At 41.5% G+C, this 24,196-nt stretch overlaps 1 protein-coding gene across 5 annotated transcripts in view; it reads left to right on the top strand.

The window, feature by feature from the left end:
• The window catches only part of agap3 (ArfGAP with GTPase domain, ankyrin repeat and PH domain 3), a 118,005-nt gene that overhangs the window by 53,707 nt on the left and 40,102 nt on the right, over positions 1–24,196 (top strand). For 3 of the 5 annotated variants that reach the window (XM_082513324.1, XM_082513325.1, XM_082513323.1), the window contains exons 2-10: positions 181–239; positions 2,658–2,745; positions 5,772–5,857; positions 9,254–9,395; positions 9,829–9,963; positions 13,292–13,419; positions 13,693–13,848; positions 18,793–18,876; positions 23,151–23,255. In XM_082513324.1, coding sequence (XP_082369450.1) covers positions 181–239; positions 2,658–2,745; positions 5,772–5,857; positions 9,254–9,395; positions 9,829–9,963; positions 13,292–13,419; positions 13,693–13,848; positions 18,793–18,876; positions 23,151–23,255 — 983 coding nt within the window. Of the gene's footprint in view, positions 1–180; positions 240–2,657; positions 2,746–5,771; positions 5,858–9,253; positions 9,396–9,828; positions 9,964–13,291; positions 13,420–13,692; positions 13,849–14,295; positions 18,165–18,792; positions 18,877–23,150; positions 23,256–24,196 lie in introns of those variants that run through there. The other 2 variants (XM_082513326.1, XM_082513327.1) reach the window with 2 other exon arrangements.

Genomic DNA, 24,196 nt, shown 5'->3' with positions numbered 1-24,196 from the left:
GCTTGATGTGACTGGTGTAGCATTCAGCATAAAACTTATTGCAGACTCTTTAAATTCAGCCGCTAGCAAAAGCTGTCGGTGCCATATTATAGCTGGGGGTCAAATAGAACAGAACGCATATTATCGCTTAGTACTTTTTGCTTTTGTCATTTACGTCTTCATTTGTCTTTTTCTTTTTAGACTCTTTTGTCAACAGCCAGGAATGGACATTGAGTCGATCAGTGCCGGAGCTGAAAGTGGTGAGTAACTTTTTTTTGTTGTTTTTGACAATCCTGGTGTTAATTTGCCCTCAGAGGTTTCATCTTACTAACAGATTTAAATGTCAGTGGGAAAGCATGTTCTCTCCATGTAATACTAGTTTTGCATTTCACATGAGAGGGAACATTTGAGAAATTGGCTGGACTTTTTCCCTGGCACATAGTGGGTGATTTTTAATGAGATGCGTTGGCATGGCGATACAGGGTGGTTTTGCAGCAGGACACAGGATGAGTGACAGTTTTGGGCTAGGCCGGTGACACATCCTGGGTCCGCTCCCACCCGCCAGTGAAGCACACGCACAACCTCTGCCAAATGCACTACTAACATCCTCACATGATTTAATGCCATACCCACATAAAGACTAGCAGCCTTGAAAGGCTCCGGTCTGCCGTTCTCCCAGTGGATATGATATTTTCAGTGTTAGGTGAATTCATTGTTGTGGCACCTCGAAGAAGGGGAAACTTCAATGGGGGGATTCACAGCAAGCACAAAGACAAACTTCCTTTATTGGCTTCAAACACTTTTAAATGCGTCTGTTGCTTTTTATGTTTCTAAGGTGTTAATTGGCAGCTTCCATGCGGGGGTTTGTTAAATGGACCCGGTAAGACTAAATTAAGTGTCGCAAAAATAGTAATCATTCTTTTCAAAACTTTCACAGAGTTACCGTGCAGCGACAAGGTCGTGCTGAAAGGAAGTTGGTTACAACTCTCAGAAGCTTTTAAAAACGATAGGGGGGAAAAAAGCAGGTTTTGCTTTCTTCCTCTTTGATACCACAGTAATAGGGGTCAAAACAATTCCTGTAGATGAATTAAAACGATTAAAACCATGTGAGAAAACCTCTAATTTTTTTCTGCCGCAACAGTGAGCTGTACTCTGGTACTGTTGATTTCGTGCTGGTGACTTGACTGTGGTTAAATCCTGTTTTATTGTCATCTTTTGATCATCTCACATCAGAGCTAAACGTCTACAAAGAAGAGTGAAGGTTCTGTAGTAGCATAATGCTGATACAGCATTTCGAGATCATAAATCCTATATACCAGCGGGCCACAAAGCCCAGCAGTTAAACAGCAGGAGAATGCTGGTTCTGTGGCACATTCAAAGCCTTTTTTTTGACTCACAGCTTTTACAGCACCACAACTTTTTGCTAACTTTGAATTTATTCATAGCTTATTCTTCTGGGTACCTCATGATATATATACTTCAGTTATAAAGAAGCTAGACTAGGAAAAGACCTTGAACACACCTTTTCTCTTGTGCCTCAAACTTCCCTATAATTAGAACCATACCTGCTTTAACACCCACTAATGATCTGTGGAAGGAGAGGGCGATGGTGGGTAGAGGAGGAGCTGGAGAGGGAGGAGATGAGGCATGTTGCAGTCTTTGTTCTTCTCAGACATGCTGGCATCGTCAGCCCACCCTCAGCCATGCATCACCCCGAAGGCACTGCAGTTTGGTCTGGTCTAGACGGCAGGGAGAGGTAGAACAGGACAGACTACAACCAAAGTTGGGTGTAAATCAGAGGCACTTGGACAATATTTCAAACTCACATGCCCTACGAAAGGGACCTTTACCCCCTTGAACACAAACCATATGGAGTTTCTTTTACTGCCTACTACCTTCTAAAGTTTTTAATTTGATTTTCTTCCACCTAGCCAACACTTGTTTTCACTTCAGGCCAGTGTGTAATAAAAATCTACTTAGCAGAGAAGCTAAAAAATGGAGTCACCTTTAGGTTTAGTGTGAAAGTTTCATTACTTTTTCAAATAATTACACCTTGACCAATTTTAAGAGTAAAAAAAAATAATAATAGAAAAATCACACCCACAAAACTACATTTTTCATTTTTTGAACAAGAAACTTGCATACTGGTAAAAAAAAAAAAAAGAGTTAGTCTTTTCAAAGATGCCTTAAATGCAGCACTTCTTCTTTTTTACTTATGTTCTTAAATGCACACACATTGAAATATATGCGCAATAAAAATGCCCAGAACGTCAGTCTTTGATTTTTCAGTTGAGTTCTGATGGTATGTCTCTGTAGAAAGAATAATCTCTAAAACTTTAGTGACTCATACAGCTAGGATTTAAGACTTAGCAGCATAACTAAAGATTAGGAATTAAATAAGATGTGGAGATGGTTTTATTTCTGATATTATTGACCTTGATGCAGTGTTTTCCTTTTTGCCACACACAATTTGCACACACTGGGCTGAAAACTTGCAAAGCCTTTATGATTGAGGTTGAAGCTTCAGTTTTTTGGAAAGAAAATATAAAAAAATAAAACTCAAAACAGCACGACTTATGCAATTTCAGTGCCTTTGTGGTAGGATTTTTTTTCTTTTTCTCTGTCAGGTCACTTGAACCTGTACATCATCTCATAGCTTTTTGCTCTTGGACTTGCAGGGGATTGTGGGAAACCTGTCCAGCGGGAAGTCTGCCTTGGTTCATCGATATTTGACAGGGACATATGTGCAAGAGGAATCGCCTGAAGGTAAGAGCCTGCTGAAGAAAGCGTGGGTCAGGAGGTGGATTACAAACATGATGCCCAGCACAAAGATCAGAGCATTTCAGATTAAATGCAGCATGTTTACCGTGGCTCTTTTGACCTCAGCGCCTCAGCTGCCGCAGCCTGTCATATGTATTACATTGTTGACGATGTGTGAAAAGCTGGTTTTGTCAGCTTTCTGTTAGGATGGGACGGTTGGGTGACCATATTTGGAAGAGTGTAATAGGATATTTAAATAATGAAGAACAGCACTGTTTTTTGTTTTTTTTGCCGCTTCTGTGCGTATTTTTATAATTAACTTCCATTAAACTGTTTTGTTTTGGATTTTGTTAAGCTTCCAAATGGCGAGACTGATAACTGGCTCAGTTCTATTTCTCCCTTCACTGAAAATGGAGGGAAAATGACAAAATGTAACATTTCTAGTAATTTGAAGCTCATTACTAAAACATGCAAGTAAAAGTGGCACTGTAAATGAAGGTTTTTGTCACACTCAGGTGCTTTTTACACATTTAAAGCACTTGATATGAAAGGAATCCTTTTATGTGTGTGTATATATGTGTGTGTATATATATATATATATATATATACACACACACACACATAAACCAAGAATGCCCCCCTCTGGCCTGAAGACTGCGTCCTCTACAAATTCCAGCAAGATGTTGGCAAACCCAGAGTTAACTGATGATCTTTGAGGGGTTTGCAGTGTTTCATTTTAGTGTAATTATAGTGAGGATGAGACATGAAGTGCATAATTAGTTTCTGGCATTTTGCTGCACCATGGGAGAAGGAAAAAAATCCTCATAGCTTAATTAGTCCTTGAGAAATCAATGGCTGAAATGCTGGGGGAGGAAAAAAACCCCAGATCGACCCTTGTTGCTTTAATCAGGGAAATGTATCGGCTCATATATGTCCGTGTCCCTTCACATCGTTGCTCTGATACGACGTACCTGTCTGGCGAACACCGGGCACCTCATTGTTTCTTGCGCTTCAACACTGGCTTCACTCCAGACTGACTATTAACATTGCAGAGAAGCTTCACCCAGCAGAGGGAAGGTTCATCCGTGGCTGTTTCTTCACTGTTTTGTTCCTGGGCTTTTGCTATGATATCTGAAAAAAGGTACTGGGGTGTGTTACTATGGCAACGCCGGATGGAGCTCCGTTGGATTGTGGCTCTGTGTCAAGGTCTAAGCCTCCGTGTAAGCAGAGTATGCTTACTGCGTGTTAACCATGCCTACCAACTCACCGTCTCTCTGTAGGCTGTGTGTGCAATGTTATCACTCGCCTGTTTTTTTTTCTCCTTTATGAGACGTTGAGCACAAATTCACATTATTCATAATTAGTCTTCATCACGCCAGGAAGAGAGAGTGAGGTAGTCTGCCTCATTTATTCACAGCATTGGCTTATTCAGGCTCTAAATAGAGACGACGACATTCTGGATGATTATGTAACTGAGATGTTTGCTTTGAATTTCCATCCATGTTTTCTCCAGAGCCGTATGCTTTCATTACAGATACTGGTTTCTGAGAGTCTCCTCCATAATCCGTTCTGGAGTACGAACATGTTGCCAGCTTCCATGCAAACCCTTTTCTCTGATAAATCTTTGGTTTGCTCTGATGCAATCAGCATTCACACATACAGATGCATAGTTTCTCAGTGCTTTGTCGGAATCTGCAAAGCGCTTTGACTTCAGTAGAAAAATATAAATAAATAAAAAGCTGACTGGTGGTTTATGAATCTCTCTCTCTCTCTGCATGTTATGCAACCAGCATCCAGCAGGCTTTGAGAGCCCGTGCAAAAGGCTGGGAGAATCCCCGATTTGCAGAGCGGGCTAAAATCGACTTAAAAGCGTGGAAGTGTGGCTCAAGTGCACGCTGACACAGGAATAGTGTCCGACTATTAAAAAGAAAAAATCTGGGGCCCCGCCCACTTACAGCTCCTCTGATGTGTGATCTTTAGTTCTGTGGGCTGGTTTAACAACACGATTTCCAACTTGTTCTTACTCAGTCGTTCCAGGAGTGCACACATCTGCTGCCTTCAACATAATTTTCCTTTTTTTTCGGGGGGGGGGGATACATTTCACGATCATTCGTAGACCTTTTTAAATGTGTGCCTTATTCAGTTTTTGAAACGGCTTTTGGCATATTTTTTTGTATTCATGAGACATCATTTTCACTCCCAGGGACATCTCTAGCCTCACAACTTTCTCATTTCAATGTTTTTAATCTCCACAGGATCGAGAACCATTCAAATGATATGCAAAATCTAATTTACAGCGTGGTTCTCCCATTGGTGTAGTCTTTATCTGCAGCCAGCTTTGCTAACGGCAAGGAAAATCTATTTGGGCTACAAAAGAAATGAAGAAAAGGGGAGAGAAACTCAAGGCAGTATGGATGCTACGTTCTTAACTTTCCACCAATTTTTCTGGGATGTGACTTAAAGCAGAACAGTTTCGGAGTCACGACACATTTACTGGATTCTGATGTTTATCTCCCATTGCTTCCTTTCCATCCTTTTATCATCTTTTCTAAAATGAAGTCTATTTGTCTTAAGATATCATTTATTACAATTAGCCGGAGAGTGTTTGTGAAGCAAAAGTCGGGCCTTTTCGTGACTCATGGAAGTGCAGTGATAGTGGCGCTGAACTGGTTCCCTCAGCAGCTGTGCATTTGACACGCTAAATGGCAATTTCTCGCCCACATAATTGGCTCCAGAGAGACCTGGTTTCCTGTCAGCATGTGATCCAGGCAACACCGTGTTCAGCAGGTCTAAATTGAGAAGCTGCACTTAAATTCAGATGCATATCAACAAACTTTTAAGAGCCATACATTTCAATTGCTTTCTTCTTCTTCTTCTTTTTTAAATTATCAGTGGGTGTGAAATGTGTCTGCTGTCTTTCCTTTTTTTTGACAACCCCCTGGTGGTTGGTTTACGTTCTAACAGACAATTTACACTTTGATTAATTGACTGGCTGTGGAGTAAACTCTTGGAATAAACATCTCTTCCTTTAGGTGGACGTTTCAAGAAAGAAATTGTGGTGGATGGACAGAGCTACTTACTTCTGATCAGAGATGAAGGGGGGCCTCCAGAATTGCAGGTAGGATCCTTAAAAAGGTCTCTTTAATCAAAAGCTGCTGGGTAGAAACTGTCAAGCTGACAGAGCCTGCTTAGAGACAGACCATTACTTCTCTACAGGACTGTTTGGAGCAGACAGAACTCTGTGGGTGTTCTAACAAAAGCAACAACGGATCGATGCAAAAGCCAAGTCGAGATGATTTTTGTGGTCAAAGAAACAACGCCTAATTATCTTATTAGTATGCGAAATCTGAAGAGTTATGGTTAATTTTTAGGAGAAAATGTGATGTTGTGACACGTGTTATGACAGTGCAGCCATCAAAATCTTATCTTCGATTATTTGTGAACAACGGAGGGCCCAATTTTGAGCTACTGCAGGACTTTGTGACATTGGCTGTCTCCAATTTATATACTTTATCCAGTCTAAGAAACTATGAAGCTGAAGCATCAATGTCTTGATCAATCATCCAGGTAAGGAAACCCCAAAAAGTTTATTCTGTTCATCTGGACGTAGCATTTTCGGTGGGAGAAACATTTCATCGCTCATCCGCGTGACTTCTTCAGTCTTAGCTGACTGCAGGTTTCCCCAGCTTTCCCCAAGAGTACATTTGCAAAAGGAAAATAGCACCACTGGCAAACAATCATCATGATCAAAATGCTTTCCTTTGTAAAGCACGATGTTAGAAATGTAGTAGAGAAGTAAGAAGAACATTGTCATGCTACTTTATTATTTATACTTGAAGTAGAATAAGTAAATCCACTTAATTATGGGAGTGCCTGTGATCACTGGCACTGTTTGTGTCAGCAAAGCATGATATCTGACAAATCTCCTTGTTACACCCTGTTTCCACCTTAACTCCTACAAGGCTCTACTCAGACCGATTTCCATAGATGGGAGGATTCAGTTTCCCATAACCAATCATGAGAGACTAACGTGCCCCCCCCTCCCCACCCCATGAATGTAACCTAATTTCAAGTCCACCTTGATGCATGCTAATGGCACCACACTGTTATACAGCTGCATAAACCGTGAGTTTAGCCTGTTCCTTCGTTTAACTGCTGTGCCTCAGGGGTGCCAACAACAAACATGCACTGGCCGTTTAAATTTAATATCGCTGTTGTGGCACAAAGCTTGACTACAGCCCATGTCAGTGATTGGCTAATTGGCACTCATGGGACACCTGTTTTTGTAACTGAAAAACTGCTGTTTCATGACGTAATGTCCGGCCAATGAACACGTCCAAAGAGCTTGACTCATTCAAAGCTGGCGGAGCTTTACTTATAAACTTATCTGAACTGATGACTTCCTCATGAGGTCACAGAGGAATGTGACGACATCTACGGTACCTTTTTGTCGCCTAGCGGCCGTAAGCTCTCGAACACATGAAGGAAGGGTTGGGAAAACAAGGGGCAGGGGTCGTCACACTCCTTACTGTACAAAGTCGGGCTTCCAGCAACACAAGCTTGAAACATAGTGTTTGATGACATGGACAAAGAACAAATATAGATTCCTTAAATTTTAGTGAGATAAGAAAAAAAGTAAAGTTAACCCTTATTTATGTTTTTTTTTCCTTTTGACAGCAGTAAAAATACCATAAAGGTCATTTTTTTAGCTTGAAATTTGATGACTTTCTTAAAGTGCCCTGATATGCCACATTTGCACACAGAGATGGCCAACTTCTGGCTAACCCATCTAACTAATTTTTAAATAATAATAATACAACAGAATAATAAAAAGTCCAAACTTTATGTCCTCCTTAACATTTGTACTTCATATGTACTTAACATCTTCCAAAAGTCATCTAATGGACGGGATTGAAGTGTTCACCGGGCTGATTCTGGCCCCCAGATTTCTGTTTGACACTCCTGTCTTAAACCAATAACAACATATAAAAGGGGTTAGGGTTAGAAAAAAATCACACTGATGTAAAGGTCTAAAAAACACGTGTCAGATGTGATACACTTGGCGTTACAAAGTTAATACATGCTTTGTGGTCACCCATAATTACAAACTCACAGATTTAACGTTGGTTCTACTGCCCACTTCTTAGACATTAGGATTCACTCTTCCCATTCTCACCAGCATGGTTTCCAGCTGCAGCAGGCAGCTGTTTTAAGCAGAATCTGTGATAAGCCCAGTGTATACTAAACAGCCCAGCACTAAACACCAGTTGAGCAGTGTTAGCAACAAACACACAGGGGCACATTTAGCAGGTAGAAGGCTTTATATGAAACAGGACCCATTTGCCTGGTGATAAGGAAACAAATTAATTGACTTTTTATGTTCACAGGTTATACTTATTGGCCCCAAGTTGGCTAGTCACAACATCTTTTTATACACTGAGTAATATGTACTCAGTTACTTTGCACCCTTAAAGTAAATAAACTCTCTCACGTGAGTCTTTCTTCTAACTGCAATGTTATTAATATTTTCTGTTGCTAAGCTTACATAGATTTGATGAGGGATTTAAAAAGATTCAAATGTAATAATCGGATTCAATTAAAGGCCCAAGTATCAAAACCACCAGCCCCGGAGAATATAGACAAACTTGCTTGTGGCTTCATTCACAGGGTTCAGTGTTTCCGGTGTATTTACCCTGCAGTTGTTTTAGCGGCTAGTGATGCCTGGCTTGGCAAAGCTCCGATTTACGCTTGCATTACGCTCGGCGAGATTAGGGAATAGAAATGAGTGCAGCTCAGTTGTCAGCTGCCTGTATAATTACTGGCATAATTAAAGGCCTCCATTATGTTCCCACTCGCAGGAGGCTGAGCACAGTTGTGGTTTGGAAGCTCGATTTGCCATTCAGTCCCTGTGGGGGTCTGGGCAAACGTAAAAGCTGAATAAAGAAGAGGGCATTACAGGAGAATAGTTTGTCACTTGATTGTCACCGTTACTAGTACTGTGGAGTCAGCTTAGCCTATTTCCTGCTGTGGATGTTGAATCAGATTGATTCGCTCTGCTCCCTGTTGGATCATAAACTATCCAGAAATTCTGACATATATAGAGATGACACAGAAAATACACATTTTCCTGTATTATGGTAGCTGTGGGGATAAAGAAAGCAGATACGCATTCAGTAGTAATCATTATTCATTCAGTCTGTTCACCTTGGTCTGGTATCTTGCCTAAAAACATGTTTCAGTGTCCTAAGATTGTTGCTACACTGCCCCCTTGTGTAGATATACATGAAGTACAATAACAGTAAAAGTGCTGCAACCTATTATAAGGTAAAATGTATTCATAAAAGCTAAAACAAATAATGGTTTCCATCCCTGTCTCCCATTATCCCTTTTAAAATAAAAAAAATAGTATATTTTTGTGGTCAGTGCATCAGCGATAATAATGCAAACGTTAATTTGTGCAAATGTTCTTGTGGTAGCTTTTTTCTTTAACACATTACCTCTGCTCTGCCCTCAGTTTGCTGCCTGGGTGGATGCAGTGGTTTTCGTTTTCAGCCTGGAGGATGAGATCAGTTTCCAGACGGTCTACAATTACTTCTTGCGCCTTTCCAGCTACAGGAACACAGCAGAGGTCCCCATGGTCCTCGTTGGAACACAAGGTGCTTGCCCTGCATCTGATATGTATATACAAATGTTCTTTATTGCCTCTTACATAATGAAACTATAGCTGTTATATGCTATTCTTTAATAAGTGAGGTATATTGAATTTATATCTTAATGTCAACAAAAGTCAGGAGAAGACCAAAACAGTTTTTGTGGTTTGAGTGCCGATTTGTTTTTGTGCAAAACGGACCTCTGTTGCTGTCCACACATCATTAAAACACACCAGCAAAGCACGCTGTTGCACATCAGTACCCATCAGTTTTGGAAATATGGAAATATGTAGGCGTCTTTCAGATTCCGAGTATATATTCGGGACTTCTCTGTGGGGGTTTTTGGTGAAAGCTGTTGACACTGGGTATTGCCAGCTTCATTCATGGAATTAAATGTTTGATCCACATCTTTTTTTTTTTTATTGCTCTCTTCTGCTAGATGCAATCAGTGCTGCCAACCCCAGAGTGATTGATGACTCACGGGCCAGAAAGTTGTCAAATGACCTGAAGCGCTGCACGTACTACGAGACCTGCTCCACCTACGGCCTGAATGTGGAGAGAGTCTTCCAGGACGGTGAGAGGGGGTGTTTTAAAAGTGCAGATAGGTTAAACAGGAAGGTGTAAAGCGTAGCTTGAATGTAATGACGTTTTATTTTACAGCCCACTTTTAGTTCGATATACTTAGTAGGTTGTTTATCCTGCAACGCTTCAGTCAGTCGAAAGAGCAAACACTTGTCAGCATTTGCTAATTTTAGAATAAACTAGTTCTTCAAATGTAAGGATATATGCTTAGGAACAATGTTGCAAACTTTGGATAGGCATTTTACATTTTTGCTGTTTGTAATGACCTTCATCTAAATTGCCTTATTCCCAGGTTCCATTGCAGGCAAAACATTTAAATTAGCCTCATTTCAATTCCACTCTCAGACTTCCACTTAGGATTTCTTGACAGTTTCTTGAAGAAACATTTAAATTGCAGTTTTTCAAATACCGGATTTTGTGTGAATCCGACTAAGATATGCAATCTTGTCACCTCCTTCCAATTTTAGGAAACACGGTCCAATTTGGTATAACTTGTATTTGCAAAACTATGAGCCTAGTAATTAGTGTAACCCTTATATTACACCCTCTGGAACTGGCTCAAACTGGCAGGGAGGGCATTCACAGAAGAGTTTTTCTCAAAACCAATGTAACTTAATAAAGCTGAAACTCACAAGTCGGCATTATTAGTGTTAGTTATTAGTGTCCTGTTTGCTGTGGAGGTGCTGAAAGGTGCAAAAAAAATGAAGGGAACAGGAGGTTTGAGGGAATAAGCACATTTTTATAGCCTGGAAGGTCCAGCTGCCAGTCTGCCAATGTCAGCCAGTTTCCCCCTGATGCACAGCCTCCACTGTGTGATGCCGCTCCCTCACATGGGAAAATGTTGGATCAACTCAATAAACTTGGATCAACATTTTCCTTGCTTTCCCGTGTAACTTTGTAAAGACGAGAAGAATTTGTGTCGAAATTTCCATAATGACAGTTGTTTCTCTGTTTCTCTTTACCTCAGGCTACATGCAAAGTACTATAATATTTCACATTCAGTAACATATGATTGTCAGTACTGCAATTAGTCATTGTGGAAGTTAGATTCATGATCAAGGCTCGCATGTAAATGTGGACTTCATTCAGTTCGGCATAAATGGCGGAAAAGCACCATCTTGTATATTGTCTCTTTTTCAACTTTCTGGAAACTCTTGAGTTTTTCCCTGAATCCATAATTGGAGTCATGAAACTGTTATTTGGAAACTCGGCTGCTTCAACTCTGGCACATTTTCCCCTCGGGCGGCAGCTCCTTTGAAAGGCTGTCATCCCTTCAGAAAACATCTGAATATGTAACGCTGTGTTCACTTTGCATTTAACTGACTGTTGATGCGCAGGCACGTTGTCTTCCCCCCCCCTGCCTTAATTGCTTCCTGAAGCTCAATTTGAAATAATTAAAAGAGATGAAGGGAGCGCTGGCTGTCTGGAGAAGTCGCCCAGTATCACTCGCACCCTCTTTCTGTATTTGCCATGCTGCAGCAGGCAGCCGGGCGTTATGGTCCCAGCTGTCAGCACGACTTCAGATCATCTCCCCTTCCCTCAATGCTAATTCACGTCACGCAGCCCCGAACATCACCTCCCTCCTTCGACGCCTCGCGCTCAACCCAGTCGCGTGTGCAGCAAATTAACGGTTTACGCCACCACCAGCATAGCCAATCAGGCTGTGACACAATAGTTCCATTTGGCTAACATCACACTATAGAGCTCCATGAATGACAGAAAAAAATTAAAGCAAGTCATTTTGTATGATTACTTTTCTTGGTAACCTTATTGTCCCAGGAGACATGCATAAGCAGTATGTTCCTTATTACCTGCCTGGAAAACAAATGGCCCGAGGAGGTCTAGATAATGTGCGTAGTTGGGAGTGCTAGTTTTCTTTCATTGCTTTTAGCGCTCTACAAAGACTTTTTTTGGCATTTGAATTGCATTAAGACTGAATGTTGTGATGCTGTAGTCCAAATCTACAGCAGTCACAAGGTGAGATGCCTGATGTAGTTTTTCTTCTATCTCTTGCTCTAATGCTGTCAAGAAAGAGTGGAGAATTTTACATACATGCGACCTTTAATAGCTTTTGAAAGAAAGCTATGCAAGTAAACGCATCAATCTGCTATTTACTATAACTAATAGAAAATTATGTCTGCTACTAGCATATCCCAAAGTGGAACTGTTTCTCTAACTTTTTATAATTCTGTAGCTGGTTTATACCTGAAACACATTCTTACAGTCATGTCTAAGACTGGTAGCTTGCCAGAGCCAATTCCTGTTAATCTTATTGTACTGTTTTGGACAGTCTATTTGGGCACTCCTGAATCTCTTTTAGACCCTGTGCACTCATATTGGGAGATTAGATCTAGTCTTTTCTGCACCTTTTACTTTCGCACTTTGTTGAGCAATGACTTTATTGTGTTATGCTGTAAAAGATACCCATTGTGCCAATATGAGGACATACTCTTTTTTTTTTTGTTTAATAACAAGAGGATCTATAATGAAGTAACAGCTTCCTGTTCAAAGAGGAAGTTGGTTTTTGTACTTATCAGGTCCAACTACTTAAATAACTGGGAGAAATTTAAAAAAGCATCTCAGACAAGAGCTCGAGTCTCAGGAGATTCATAGTGAGTGAACTGAGCTAAAACCCCAAAGTGTTCTTCAATTTTAATAAATATAATATTTTTGTGTTTGATTTGATGTCTGAATCGAAATAAAAACAGTCAGTTTTATTTGTCAGTTTTTGTCTGTAAAACACAAGGATGCCGCTGACGTGTGCTGATTGGTTGTAAATATTGTAACCAACCTATCAGCCGACGCATTCCCTCGATGGCACTCAGTTTTGTTCAGTGACCATAACAGACATCTGAAGTAAAACCACTGAACTAAAACAAAAACTTTTGTGTCAGAAACAGCTGACACAAAAGCTCAAAAGGGAGCGCTATGGGTCCAGAAAGAGGCTTTTGGTTCTGTTATGTCCCTAAAACTTAAAGTGTTTTACTAAAACCTAAACTCCATAAATGTTAAACATAATAAAAATTCATTTTATTTCTGTTTTTACTCCCATGAACATTATATTTTTTGGCTTAAATGGCATATTTATTCTGGACTGTCGCAGAGACCACCTGTTAAACCTGAAGTTGAAGAACGGGAATTCTCTGTCTAGGAATTCGTTGAGGTTTCCCACTGTTGCTCAGCAACCGAGCTACTCTGCATCATCACACGTGATCCTGGGTTTCACATTCTCAAAGTGTAACCCACTAAATCCCTAAAAACTCTCCCAAGGTTGGCTGACCGAACTAGTTGACCGTATCTTGCTGTGTGTTTGCCTCCAGTTGCCCAGAAGGTTGTGGCCATGAGGAAAAAGCAGCAGCTCTCTATTGGTCCATGCAAATCACTCCCAAACTCTCCCAGCCACTCATCAGTCCCCGCTGCATCGATCCCCTCTGTTCACATTAACCAGGTAAGATCCAGATATTCACAGCCCACACTTAAATCCTCCACGTGAATATGTAAAAAATCTCCAGTTTATGTAATTCTTCTCATGGTGATTGGTTGTATTGTTAGTGAGTGGGTAATTTTGTCCACATCATATTTTTCCTAAATTGACCTGGTTCTGTCTCCCCTGTTGTTGTTTTTTCTTTTCCTTTTTTCTTTTTACTATCCTCTCTCCTCTTCTTTCCTCCCACTTTTCCTCTGATTCTGTCGGTTCGTGTTAATCCCTCTCGCTCCCCAGGCGGCCAATGGTGGGGGTGCATTCAGCGACTACTCCTCCTCCGTTCCCTCCACCCCCAGCATAAGTCAGCGGGAGATGCGCATTGAGACCATCGCTGCCTCCAACACGCCCACGCCCATCCGCAAGCAGTCAAAGCGCCGCTCCAACATTTTCACAGTAAGTATGCGACAGCTGATGCAAAGCAACACCCACTCACACTACTAGGAGGCATGTTGCCGAGCGCACTTTTTCCACCAGAGGGAGACAGGTAGCTCAAAATGCATAAAAAAAGCCACCTCTCCTGCCTTCAATGCAGGCAAAGACAGTGTCTTGTTCACACAGCACAATGGGCAAAGGAGAAAAAGACAAAATAAATCTCATTAAATCCCTGAAATGCACCAAAAAATAAAAAAAAATAAAGAAATAAAATGAAACCTTAAAGCAAATATCAAAGATAAACACTGTGGAAGAAAAACATTAACTCTTTTCATGTCCTTTTTCTTTTCTAATTGGATGTAGTGAGTGCACATGAATTAAGTTCCTCATCTCACCCATAACAAACTGGGCCCTCTGCGCTGTCTAAATCTTTGACCTCCCTCCCCCTACCCCTCTTATTTTTGCTAGATCCTTTCTTTGCAGTGACTTCCCTTTTGGGGGAGAGACGGCAGCGACAAAACCGCCAATGCCACTTCTCCTGCCCCGATCAAGCTAAACTTTAAAATCCCAGCCAACCTGTGGCCCGTTTACACGCTGCTAATAATGCATGCTGGCACCCTTAGCACCCCTGCTTCAGACAGAAAGTGCTCTAACTGGCCACTAATCAACTTGCTGAGTCCCCATTTTACATTTGATTTCGATCGCTAAGATTAACTACCACACCAGTATCCCGACACCCCTGTCTGCCTGCTCTTTACCCCATGTCCTGTCACATTTGCCCTTTGCCCTAACCGATAGCGTATATGTGCACTAACCACTCTAATTTCCTTAGCTGTCCTAAGCTTGTCTTTTACTTGTAGCCTCTGCCATGTTTTTCTACCCAGCCTGTTCCCCTTCTCCCCCTTTTCTCTTCCCAGCCTTCTTCTTTGCTGCTAAGCCTTTCCTAAACTCGCTTAGCCGGACCTGGGCCTCCTTAAGCTCAGGGAGGCCTGCAAAAAAAGTACAAATCAGCAAGCTTTAAAATCAGTACAAACAATTCTCTAAAGTTCCCTGGTTGGGGAAAAACAAATTCCCCTGCGAAACCAGTGTCTCATTCACATGCCATCTTTGTATCCAAGTTTTAAATTTTTTCTCTGCAGAACTTTTTGAGCTTTATGAGACAGATCAGGCTATGTGAGATTACCCCTTTCCCTCTTCCTCCCAGTCATATCCCCTTTCTTTCACCAATCTACCTCCCTCTCAGCTCTTGCTGTCACCTGTTTCCCATCTCATTCCTATTTCCTCTCTCCTCTCTTTCTAACCAACTCCTTCTCTAACCCTCCCCGATCTATCCCTTCCCCTCCTCTATTTGTCCTACCGCCTTCATCTTGTTGCCCCAGCTGCTGGGGAGCCGCAGGTTTTGTGGCCACCGAGCAGTACAGGCTGTGTGCTAGCTCCCCTTGTTGTCTCCCTTCCCCCCCGCTAGGTAGTGACTAACCATGTCCACCAGAGAAATGAGCCTCTCCCAGTCCGCGTCATGGAGATGCCGAAGCACGCCACCTACCCAGTGTGGGTGCCAGAGTGGCAAGCCGAGCGGGAGTTTCAGCTCATGACCTTCTGAGGAGCAGCGAGCCGAGGGAGGGAGGAGGGAGGGGGAGGGAGGAGGAGGAGGAGGAGGAAGGGACGGAAAGTTGACGGGGCGATGTCGACATTTCTTCAGTGACACTCGAAGAGAGCAATGGGCTCAGGAGAGGAAGACTTGCTTTGCAAAAACCTCCTTGCCATTTTACGAAAAACAGCAGAAAGAGAAAATATTTCATCAACACAACAATGCCGAGGATGTTCCTTTCCTAGCTTTGCACGTCTTAAAAAAGAAATCTGTGTTACAAGTTCACAAAAAGTTCTGCTGGTAGATCGCAGGTTGCCAGGCACAATCTCGAAAGTAGGTGAGTAGATTGTAAAGCAGATCTCAGAAGGCCTCAAGAGAAGGTCTCCAGAAAAATGCCTTAATGTCATCGATAGACGAGCTCTGGCAGATCAACAATAGACTCTCTTTAGTCACTACATACGAGGTCCGGTCCTGTTATAAATCTGAGATAATAGTAACACATGTAACAATCATGGCACTGGCATTGGGACTCTTAAAAATGAAGAAAAATCCTTTGCATTGTGCAGTTTACTTAGATAATACTGCTCCAAATATACCAGATATGGTTTACGTAAAAAGAAAAAGCCCCTTGAAATAGATCAGTGCTTTGCATTAATACATTTAGATTTTTTTTAAAGTAAGTAAATAAAACTCAAAGCTTTACATCAGAAGATCTTATCACTCCGTCTTTTCACCACCCTCACAAATCACCAAACCACAATCATTTCAAGCCAGTTTCCACCATAACTGTCATTGGCCACTAGGTGTCAGTCAGCACAGTACACGTTATTCTTTCCTAGTGCTTCCATAGTCAATAACTAAACAATGTGTTTTGTAGTCTGTCTGTGGTTTCCTGAGGTCTTCAGGTTGTCTGTCCCCTTTTTGTGTTGAAAAGCACACTATTGAGGAATATAAATGAATATTACAGCATTTTTATACTTAATTCCATCATTCATTCGACCCATTTATTAATGTCCGCCATTCAGTGTTTCTCCATTCTGTATTTCAGTCCCTGAACTTGTTTCTCGTGTGAAACAAAACTCCAACAACAACACAAACAATATTCATTTGACACTGTTTTTTAATATTTGCAGATTTGTGCTTCTGTTTCCAACCTTTCTTCAACAAAAAGGGCTTTCCAACTCCTTCCGAATTAGAAGAGCATGATGGTTAAAAAAAGAAAGAAAAAAAAAAAGAGTCCCCCTGCTTTGCCAGTCCTGATAGAGAGGAAATTATTGGTTGAGGACTTTCAGCTTGTTGCTGCTTTACCCTCAGTGCCCTATTGCATTTCGGGTAATGCGTAGAACGTGTGGAAAACGTAGGACTTTGCGTCAAATGCAACCTAAAGTCGAGTCCACTCAAGTGTTTGAGCGCACTCAGAGTAGACCGTCTAATATCACAGCATGAGACAAACTGTAGGGACTCTTGTGGAAATGCCCCATCCACCCCCTTTTTTGCCCTGCCCCACCCTCTACTCACTACCCCGTGCTCTCATTCAGACACGCCACACAAAAAAACAAAAAACATGCTGTACAGTCGAGTCACTTTTGGAACTGTTACCCAGCCACCTAAAGGACACAACCTTTTCCTTACATGACATCACGCTGCCTTTTGCCATAAATGAGGACTCAAGGACTAGAGGTGCCAAGTTGTTGTTCTTTTTTTGTTTGTTTTGTTGTTGTTGTTTTTTTCCTTTTAGATTTTCCTCGATTCATTTGGTCTGTTTTTATTTGACTCGCTCTCCTTTTCCAGGACGTTTTGAAGTACTGAATGGATGTTGAAAATGTGATCTAAAGGTATTAGCGCAGAGGTATTTTAGATTAAAGCAGTTTGGGGTAAATTTTATGAAGGCCTTCATAAAAACTAGTGTAGATCGTCAGGGTGTTGAGGTAATACAGAGGCATAATATACGAAAAACAAATGAAACTGGGTTGCACCGACTTGTATGAATGTAGTTAAACTTAACAGTTATTTTCCTTTTATTTATTTTTAATTTATTGGGTTGGGGTTTTTTTTTTTGTTTGTTTGTTTTTTTTGCAGATTCAATTTTAATTTATTTTTTAATTTATTTTCATTTTCCTCGGTTTAGGTTTGGTACAGAGATTATGAACTCTTGCATAATCGCTTTTCTATCATGAATGGATTGACAAAAATATAGACTGCTGTATATCTTGTATTGTATTTTATTTACAATGGTACTCTATAAAAAGTACATACATATAAGGAATATATGAAATAACTGTCCATCCTATATTTTGTGGGAACTGCAATGTTTGGCTCAATCTGTTGAATATTTTGAAGTGACTTTGTGACTTGCTTTGTATGGTGTCTGTATAGAAGCTAAACAAGTCATCATAAAAAAAAATAAAATGTTGGAAAAAAATATAAACGCCAGAGTTGGTTTACTTGAACTCAGACTACCTCTTTTCCATTGGTGACTGGACATCTCTCATGTTCTGAGTGAGACCATACACACTCATGTCTGTCCCTACCTGTACCTCATCTCTTTATTTGTGTTGGGGTGGGAAGGTTATGATTAAACTGTTTCATGTCAAGTTTCAGTCGCTGTACCACTGGGTTTTCCCCCCCCTCTCCACAGGCATTCCCGGGAGTTTTAATGCTGATGTATTTTAACTTCTCTGACACTTAAATTGTCTGACTTTGGCAGATTGATTTTGTGTCCTTCTAGGTTTTGCAGGCTGGAGGAAGAAATACTACCAAAGCCTTTTTTTTTTTTTTTTAAAAAGAGAGAAAGAAAAATAACCACTCTCCTTTCTTTCCTTTCTAACCTGTTATGACGTTTAACATATTGATCGTGCTATACAAGCACTTATTATTTGACTATGTGAAAGGCACAGCTGATGCTGCAGTGGGTACAGCAGCAGGTGGTCTGCAGGTCCACTAAGGGCCCGCTCTGGGTCTCAGACAGAGGGAAGGATCTACCAAAGGGTTTCAGGGCTGAGTCATGACTCAATGTGTGGTCGTCTCTGGTCTCCTCTGTGTTGAGATGTGTCCAGTGTGGTCTTGGTTTGGTCTCTATTTTTCTTTAAATTTCTTATTTTCATTTTTTTTTGACTTGCACGTCGGTGTTAATGCTGTTTGTTCCGCTGGTCTGCTTGTCTGTTAATTTGAGGCTTCTTTTGAGACTATTTTTTATTTTGCAACGCTTAGTTTACAGCAAATGTTCCAAACACCCTCTGACCCCCAATCTCTTGCCCTCACGCACACACGCCCCAACACGCACGACCCCACCCAAATTCTCCTCATACCCCCACGGCTCCCATCTCGTGCTCTGTGCGTCGCTTCGGTGTCTGACTGACTTTCTTGTTTCCTTGCAGTCACGGAAAGCCAATGAACAAGCAAAGAGCGTTGACAGTAAAACAGACAGCATAGGCAGTGGAAGGGCCATACCTATCAAACAGGTAAGCAGTCTTACTAACCCTTTTTAACTACATTTCCCACAGTTCCTGTGGTAAGTATGGCTTCTTTGGTCTGAGTAGAGGTTTAAAGTAATTTTATATTCAGTGATTTTGGAGAAAAGCCGTATGCTACAAAATCCACTAGATGGCAGCACAACCCAATGTAATAAATGCTTTACAAGCAGGCACCACTACCACTATTATATGGAAATCACACACACACACACACACACACACACACACACACACACACACACACACCTATCAAAGTGTACACTTCCAAAAAACTAAGGCGGAAATTTTAAACCCTGGAGAACTGATGAGTTTGGTTACCTTTGACCATTGTTGGGTCATTTTGTTCTCAGCAAATGACACGATCTGTCAGGAAAAAAAGAAATCAACATTAATATTTGATGTGTGATTTTTCTGAGCAGCAACTATAAATTTATAGATTATATTTAAAGCACCATCGTTTAAAAAAACATCCAACTTTGTGTACTGCAATTTTCCAGTCACAGTTTAAGGCTTGTTAGTGGATAATAAAGATTTTTGTGTTTTTCCTCAGCTGTTCCTTAAAGGATATATCTTGTTTTGACTGTGGCTACTAAACAAATATTTACGGGATCTCAGAACATTATTTAGGGTCAGTCTCATCTTGTAGTTGAACCACTGACTCCACCTGATTGTGCTGAACTAATATTTAGTTCATTCATTCATATCTATATATTGTCCCAATAGGCATTTTTTTTATGGCGGCATTTTATTTGATTTTTTTGAGCCATGGTAAAAATGCTACAGCTTTAATGGTAATGATTATTACACAAACACTGCTGGAATATTAGTCTAATATTGGTTTGTTTTAAAAAATCTTGTCATTATTTATTGATTTTTTTTTTGTACCTGTGTTTCTTTATTGTTTCCCTATATTATATTTGTTTTAGTCACACGCTGCAGTGAATGGAACAGATGCACAGCAGCAAACCACCGAATAAAGCGTTTTCTAAATCCTTTCTAAAGGTCCGACTGTAAGGAGGAGTAAATGGTACATTCATTAGTAATCACTCCTGATTATATGAGGGCTTTTGAAAATAGGTCAGCATTCCTGTATTATCATCTTTACCTGCAGCTGATAGAGGACACTGTCCTTTCTTTCGAAAATGTTTTGCCAGACCTCCTCGTTCCCTGTGGGAGAAAATTGCCAAGGCTTTGGGTCTAGCTGAAATAATGGCAGGGTGATGCTTTCTTAATCAAAAACGTTCCTTTGTGTTTAAAGTAGAAATAGTTGGCTATGAGGTGATCACTCCGTGGGCAACGATAGTTGTTTGTGTAATGGATAAGGCTTTTTATTTATTTTTTTATTCAGCAATACAAGTTCAAATTATGAGTCTGAGAACAGCAGCTTGAGAACAGCTAAAAACTCCTTTAAAAATGTTTAATACTTCATGATGGCTGTTCTACAAAGATGTAATTTAGGTCTCAGCGAAGTGGCTGCGTTTTTGTAGATCTGTGTAATTCCCTGCAGACGCTCATTAGTCCACAGGTGATCAGGAGTTTGATTTTCACAGATTAAACGAAATCCCCCTCAGAGCAATCTTTAGTGTAAACTCTTTCAGTCTTAGCCCGTGCATTAGTGGGACCTCCTTTCTAAAGTGCGCAGCCAATTTCCCTGAGTATCGCAGCCACTTTTGGCAAGATCAGAACCGATGCTTTATCTAAAGAAAAAAAAAACACTCCTTCTTTTGGATGGGTAGGGATGCAGTTCACATACAGATGTGGAGGGACAGATGGAGTGTTTTTGTGTGTGTGTGTGTGTGTGTGGTGGTGGTGGTGGGGGAGGCATGTGGAGGGGGACTGACTAGCTGATCTCCAGGCCAGTGAAATGCACAATCAAGGAGATCAAAGCATCAATGCGAGCTTAATTACCACTACTCCCCGCGCCCCCACCCCTCACCCTCACACCATCAGGCCAAATTACACATTGCATGCCCCCCCCCCCCCCCCCCCCCCCCCCCACACACACACACACACTTTCTATCTATAAAAATAGTGAGTGAGGATAACAATGCACTCACTGCTGAGGAGCCGTCAGCAGCTCTTCACCCCCCACACACCAGCACACACACTTTTTTCCCTTCTCCTGGTGTGTCACAAAGGGCCGGCCTATCAGTCAGCCACAGTGGCAGTTTGCAGCTTTCCTCCTGGTAATCTGACAAAAGGAGAGAAAGACACTATCTCCTCTGTGTAGATATCACAATTGTGTGGACACAGAGAGCGCGTCTGACAACTGGCCCGTTTCCTTGTTTCGCACAAGCTTGACACACTCATCCTTTTGTGTGCGCGCGCGCACCCTCATGTGTGCGTCAGTGTCGAGGGGAAGCGCTGGACTCCGCACCTCTCCTCGTGATGTCACACTATCCCATTTTCTAATCTGAGACAGAGCCCCGATGATTAATTCAATTAAATCGTATGTCAGGCTTCCAGTTATTGAAAGTGACCTGATCTATGATGATATTTATCACAGTCGTAATGGGCAACTGTTCACATAAAATAACAGAAGAATTAGTGTGCATGCGTAGATTTTCGCATAATTGCCTTAGCATCTTTATCGATCTGCTTCACGGCTCTGATGAATAATTTGAAGCTCCACACTGATTGCGTGTATAGATTTGTGTATGGTTCAGTAAGGCCACAAGATGAGGAACATATTTGCTTGTAAAACATGCATTATAAAGTTGCTAGAGGCCCTCTGACTGCATCATTTACTTTGTATGATTAAAGACACGTTTAAAAAGTGTTTACAGTTCTTTTATTGACCATATTGAGAGAGAGCCCGGGCAGTCAGCAACTAATCGATCAAAAGGACACAAGTTTCTTCCTGGACAAAAAATCCTCTTCAAGTATGAATAGTTACAAAAGGGTTAACAGTGGCTTTTGAATATTAAAAAATATATATAGTTTAAATTCTAATTTAATGGCCTGTGTTTTCCCTGTCCTCATTTTCCATCAAAACTTTAAATGGTTTCAAAATATTGTTCTCATTTTTGATTCATCTTGTCTGAAAACTTATGGGTTCTTAAATGTATTCCAGTACAAGTAATTCAGCAATACTTCATCTTAATAAACAACAGGCTGTACCCAGTGGTACGGGATCTGACAGAGCCAGCCTGCTCCCTCATTTTTCAAAGCTTACATTTGGATTTTCTTTTTTTCATTATAAAAATGTTATTTCTACTCTGTAAAGTAAAATTCAATTATTTCAGATGCAGATTTGTTGATAGGATATGAAGCCTGTACTTATGAGCACCAGCGTACAGCCCAGTTGTCAGGACAGTCAGGATTCATTTGTGGGGGGTGGAGGGTCGTGGCAGATGAATCAGGGTCTGGATTAAGATGATTGTCGGCAAACAGCCTGGTGCCCAGGTCACCGAGGGTCAGCTCTTCCTGATGTGTTAATCAGGATTAAAGCCTGCGGGATGGTCCTTACTAGCAAAACACTACCCCTTTGACCCCCCTTTTTTCAGCTCACACACACACACACACACACACACACACAGGGCCGGGCTGTAAAAGCACAAACATTGCCCCGACTTAATCCCCTAATTAAGCAGGCCCCTCCTCACTATTTAACCTCAGAGAGAGCCTCCTGGCCCTTGCACTCAGCAGCCTTTGGTCACCTCCAGCAGTGGAACTCTATTGTTTACTAGTGGATTTACTAAACAGATAAGGAAACCTTGTGAGGCCTTAAAAGGCCCCAGAAGATAAAGTTGAATAGAATAAGAGATGAGTGGGCTTTGAAGAGGGTAGATCACACTCTCTAATCCCAGGATTGAGGGGTCTTCCAGAGTTCAGCATGTTATGTGCATGAATGCAGGGAGGAGGTCTGGCAAATTGGATTGTCTCTGTTTCTGAATGGTCCCTATAGCAGAGGAACTTGTCCAGCTTTGTAGGTTCAAAAGGGCGCAGAAGCAAAAGCAGCATTTCATTAAACCTGTCAGCCGCCGAGCTATAACAGAAAGAGATTAATTGCAATTGTTAGGTAATTGCCAAACTGTTTTTAATGTAATTACTTCCATACTGTTTCATAATTGTCATTTAATATGATGTTTGTTTGCTTTATGGTGTACCTCCAAGAAAATTCTCCATGAAAGCGCAATAACAAATCTGTAATAACAATAACAGCACTGTTTTATGGTATTTAACATCCATAATGGCTCATATCATCGACCGCGCTGCTCTGAGAGGAGCATATGCTCACCGTGATGGCTTGTCTCTTACAGGGAATCCTTCTGAAGCGAAGTGGCAAATCCCTCAACAAGGAGTGGAAAAAGAAATATGTCACACTGTGTGATAATGGCGTCCTCACTTACCACCCCAGTTTACATGTGAGTCCCCCCCACCTCCACACACAGACTTTTGCTCCTTCCTTTGCTATTTCTTTTCCACTCGGCTTTATGGGTTTGTTACACCACTGTTTGTACTCGTGGGTGCTGCTGGATTTTTTTAATGCAGGACTTTTGTAACCGCTGAGCACGATTCTCTTGATGCGATTACATTTGCCACCATTGCTGTAGGAAACTGGATTGCAACCACATATGCACACGATGTCAACAGAGACTTATTGCTGTGTGTAACGTAACGGCCATATTAGCAAACCCTAGGACTTTGAGCTTAGTATTAAAAAATGGGGTGTCCTAGTGGTCATCTCTGCCCACCCTGTGGTGCCAATCCACGGTGTCTGCTAATGGAGACATGGCTGTGCTGCTGCGTGCCTGCCGCGCCCAGGCCTCACGCTGGCTTGTATTTATAATGGTTCTCACCGCATGGCAGCAGAGCCTGACCAGCCTCCCACATCCATCTTTGTCAGAGTCCCGCTGGGCTGCTAATACCTCTTAAACACTCGGCTGGCTGGCAGCAGACAGCTGAAGAGCCCGGTGCTCCACTCAGAAATGCCCGTCTCTGCCCTCGGATTCCCTCCATCACTCTCTGATTCTTCCAGCCTTGCGTTCGGCATGTCTAGATCATTCGGCCACATGAAATGAGCGATATTTTCAGCATCTTGTCTCTAATGAGACAACTCAAACTTTGAAAATGGGCCCAGTGGTTAGACATGAACCCTGTGTGTGGTCTTTTTTACTCTGACATTGTGTTAGTGGTTTAATTTACAAGCAGTTATTAGTAGAGCGGTGCCAGGCTAAAGTGATGTATGTAATTGACTGAACAGGCTATCTCTTGATCATTACAGCTATTACAGGTCATCGGGGCAATCTATGAATCTATGAATCTGTTGACTTACAGAGGGAGGTGAAATAAGGCTGACAGTTAC

The sequence above is a fragment of the Aulonocara stuartgranti genome (genome assembly GCF_965226115.1).
Source record: "Aulonocara stuartgranti genome assembly, chromosome: 18".
NCBI classification, from domain to species: domain Eukaryota; kingdom Metazoa; phylum Chordata; class Actinopteri; order Cichliformes; family Cichlidae; genus Aulonocara; species Aulonocara stuartgranti.
This window is presented reverse-complemented; position numbering and strand designations above follow the sequence as displayed.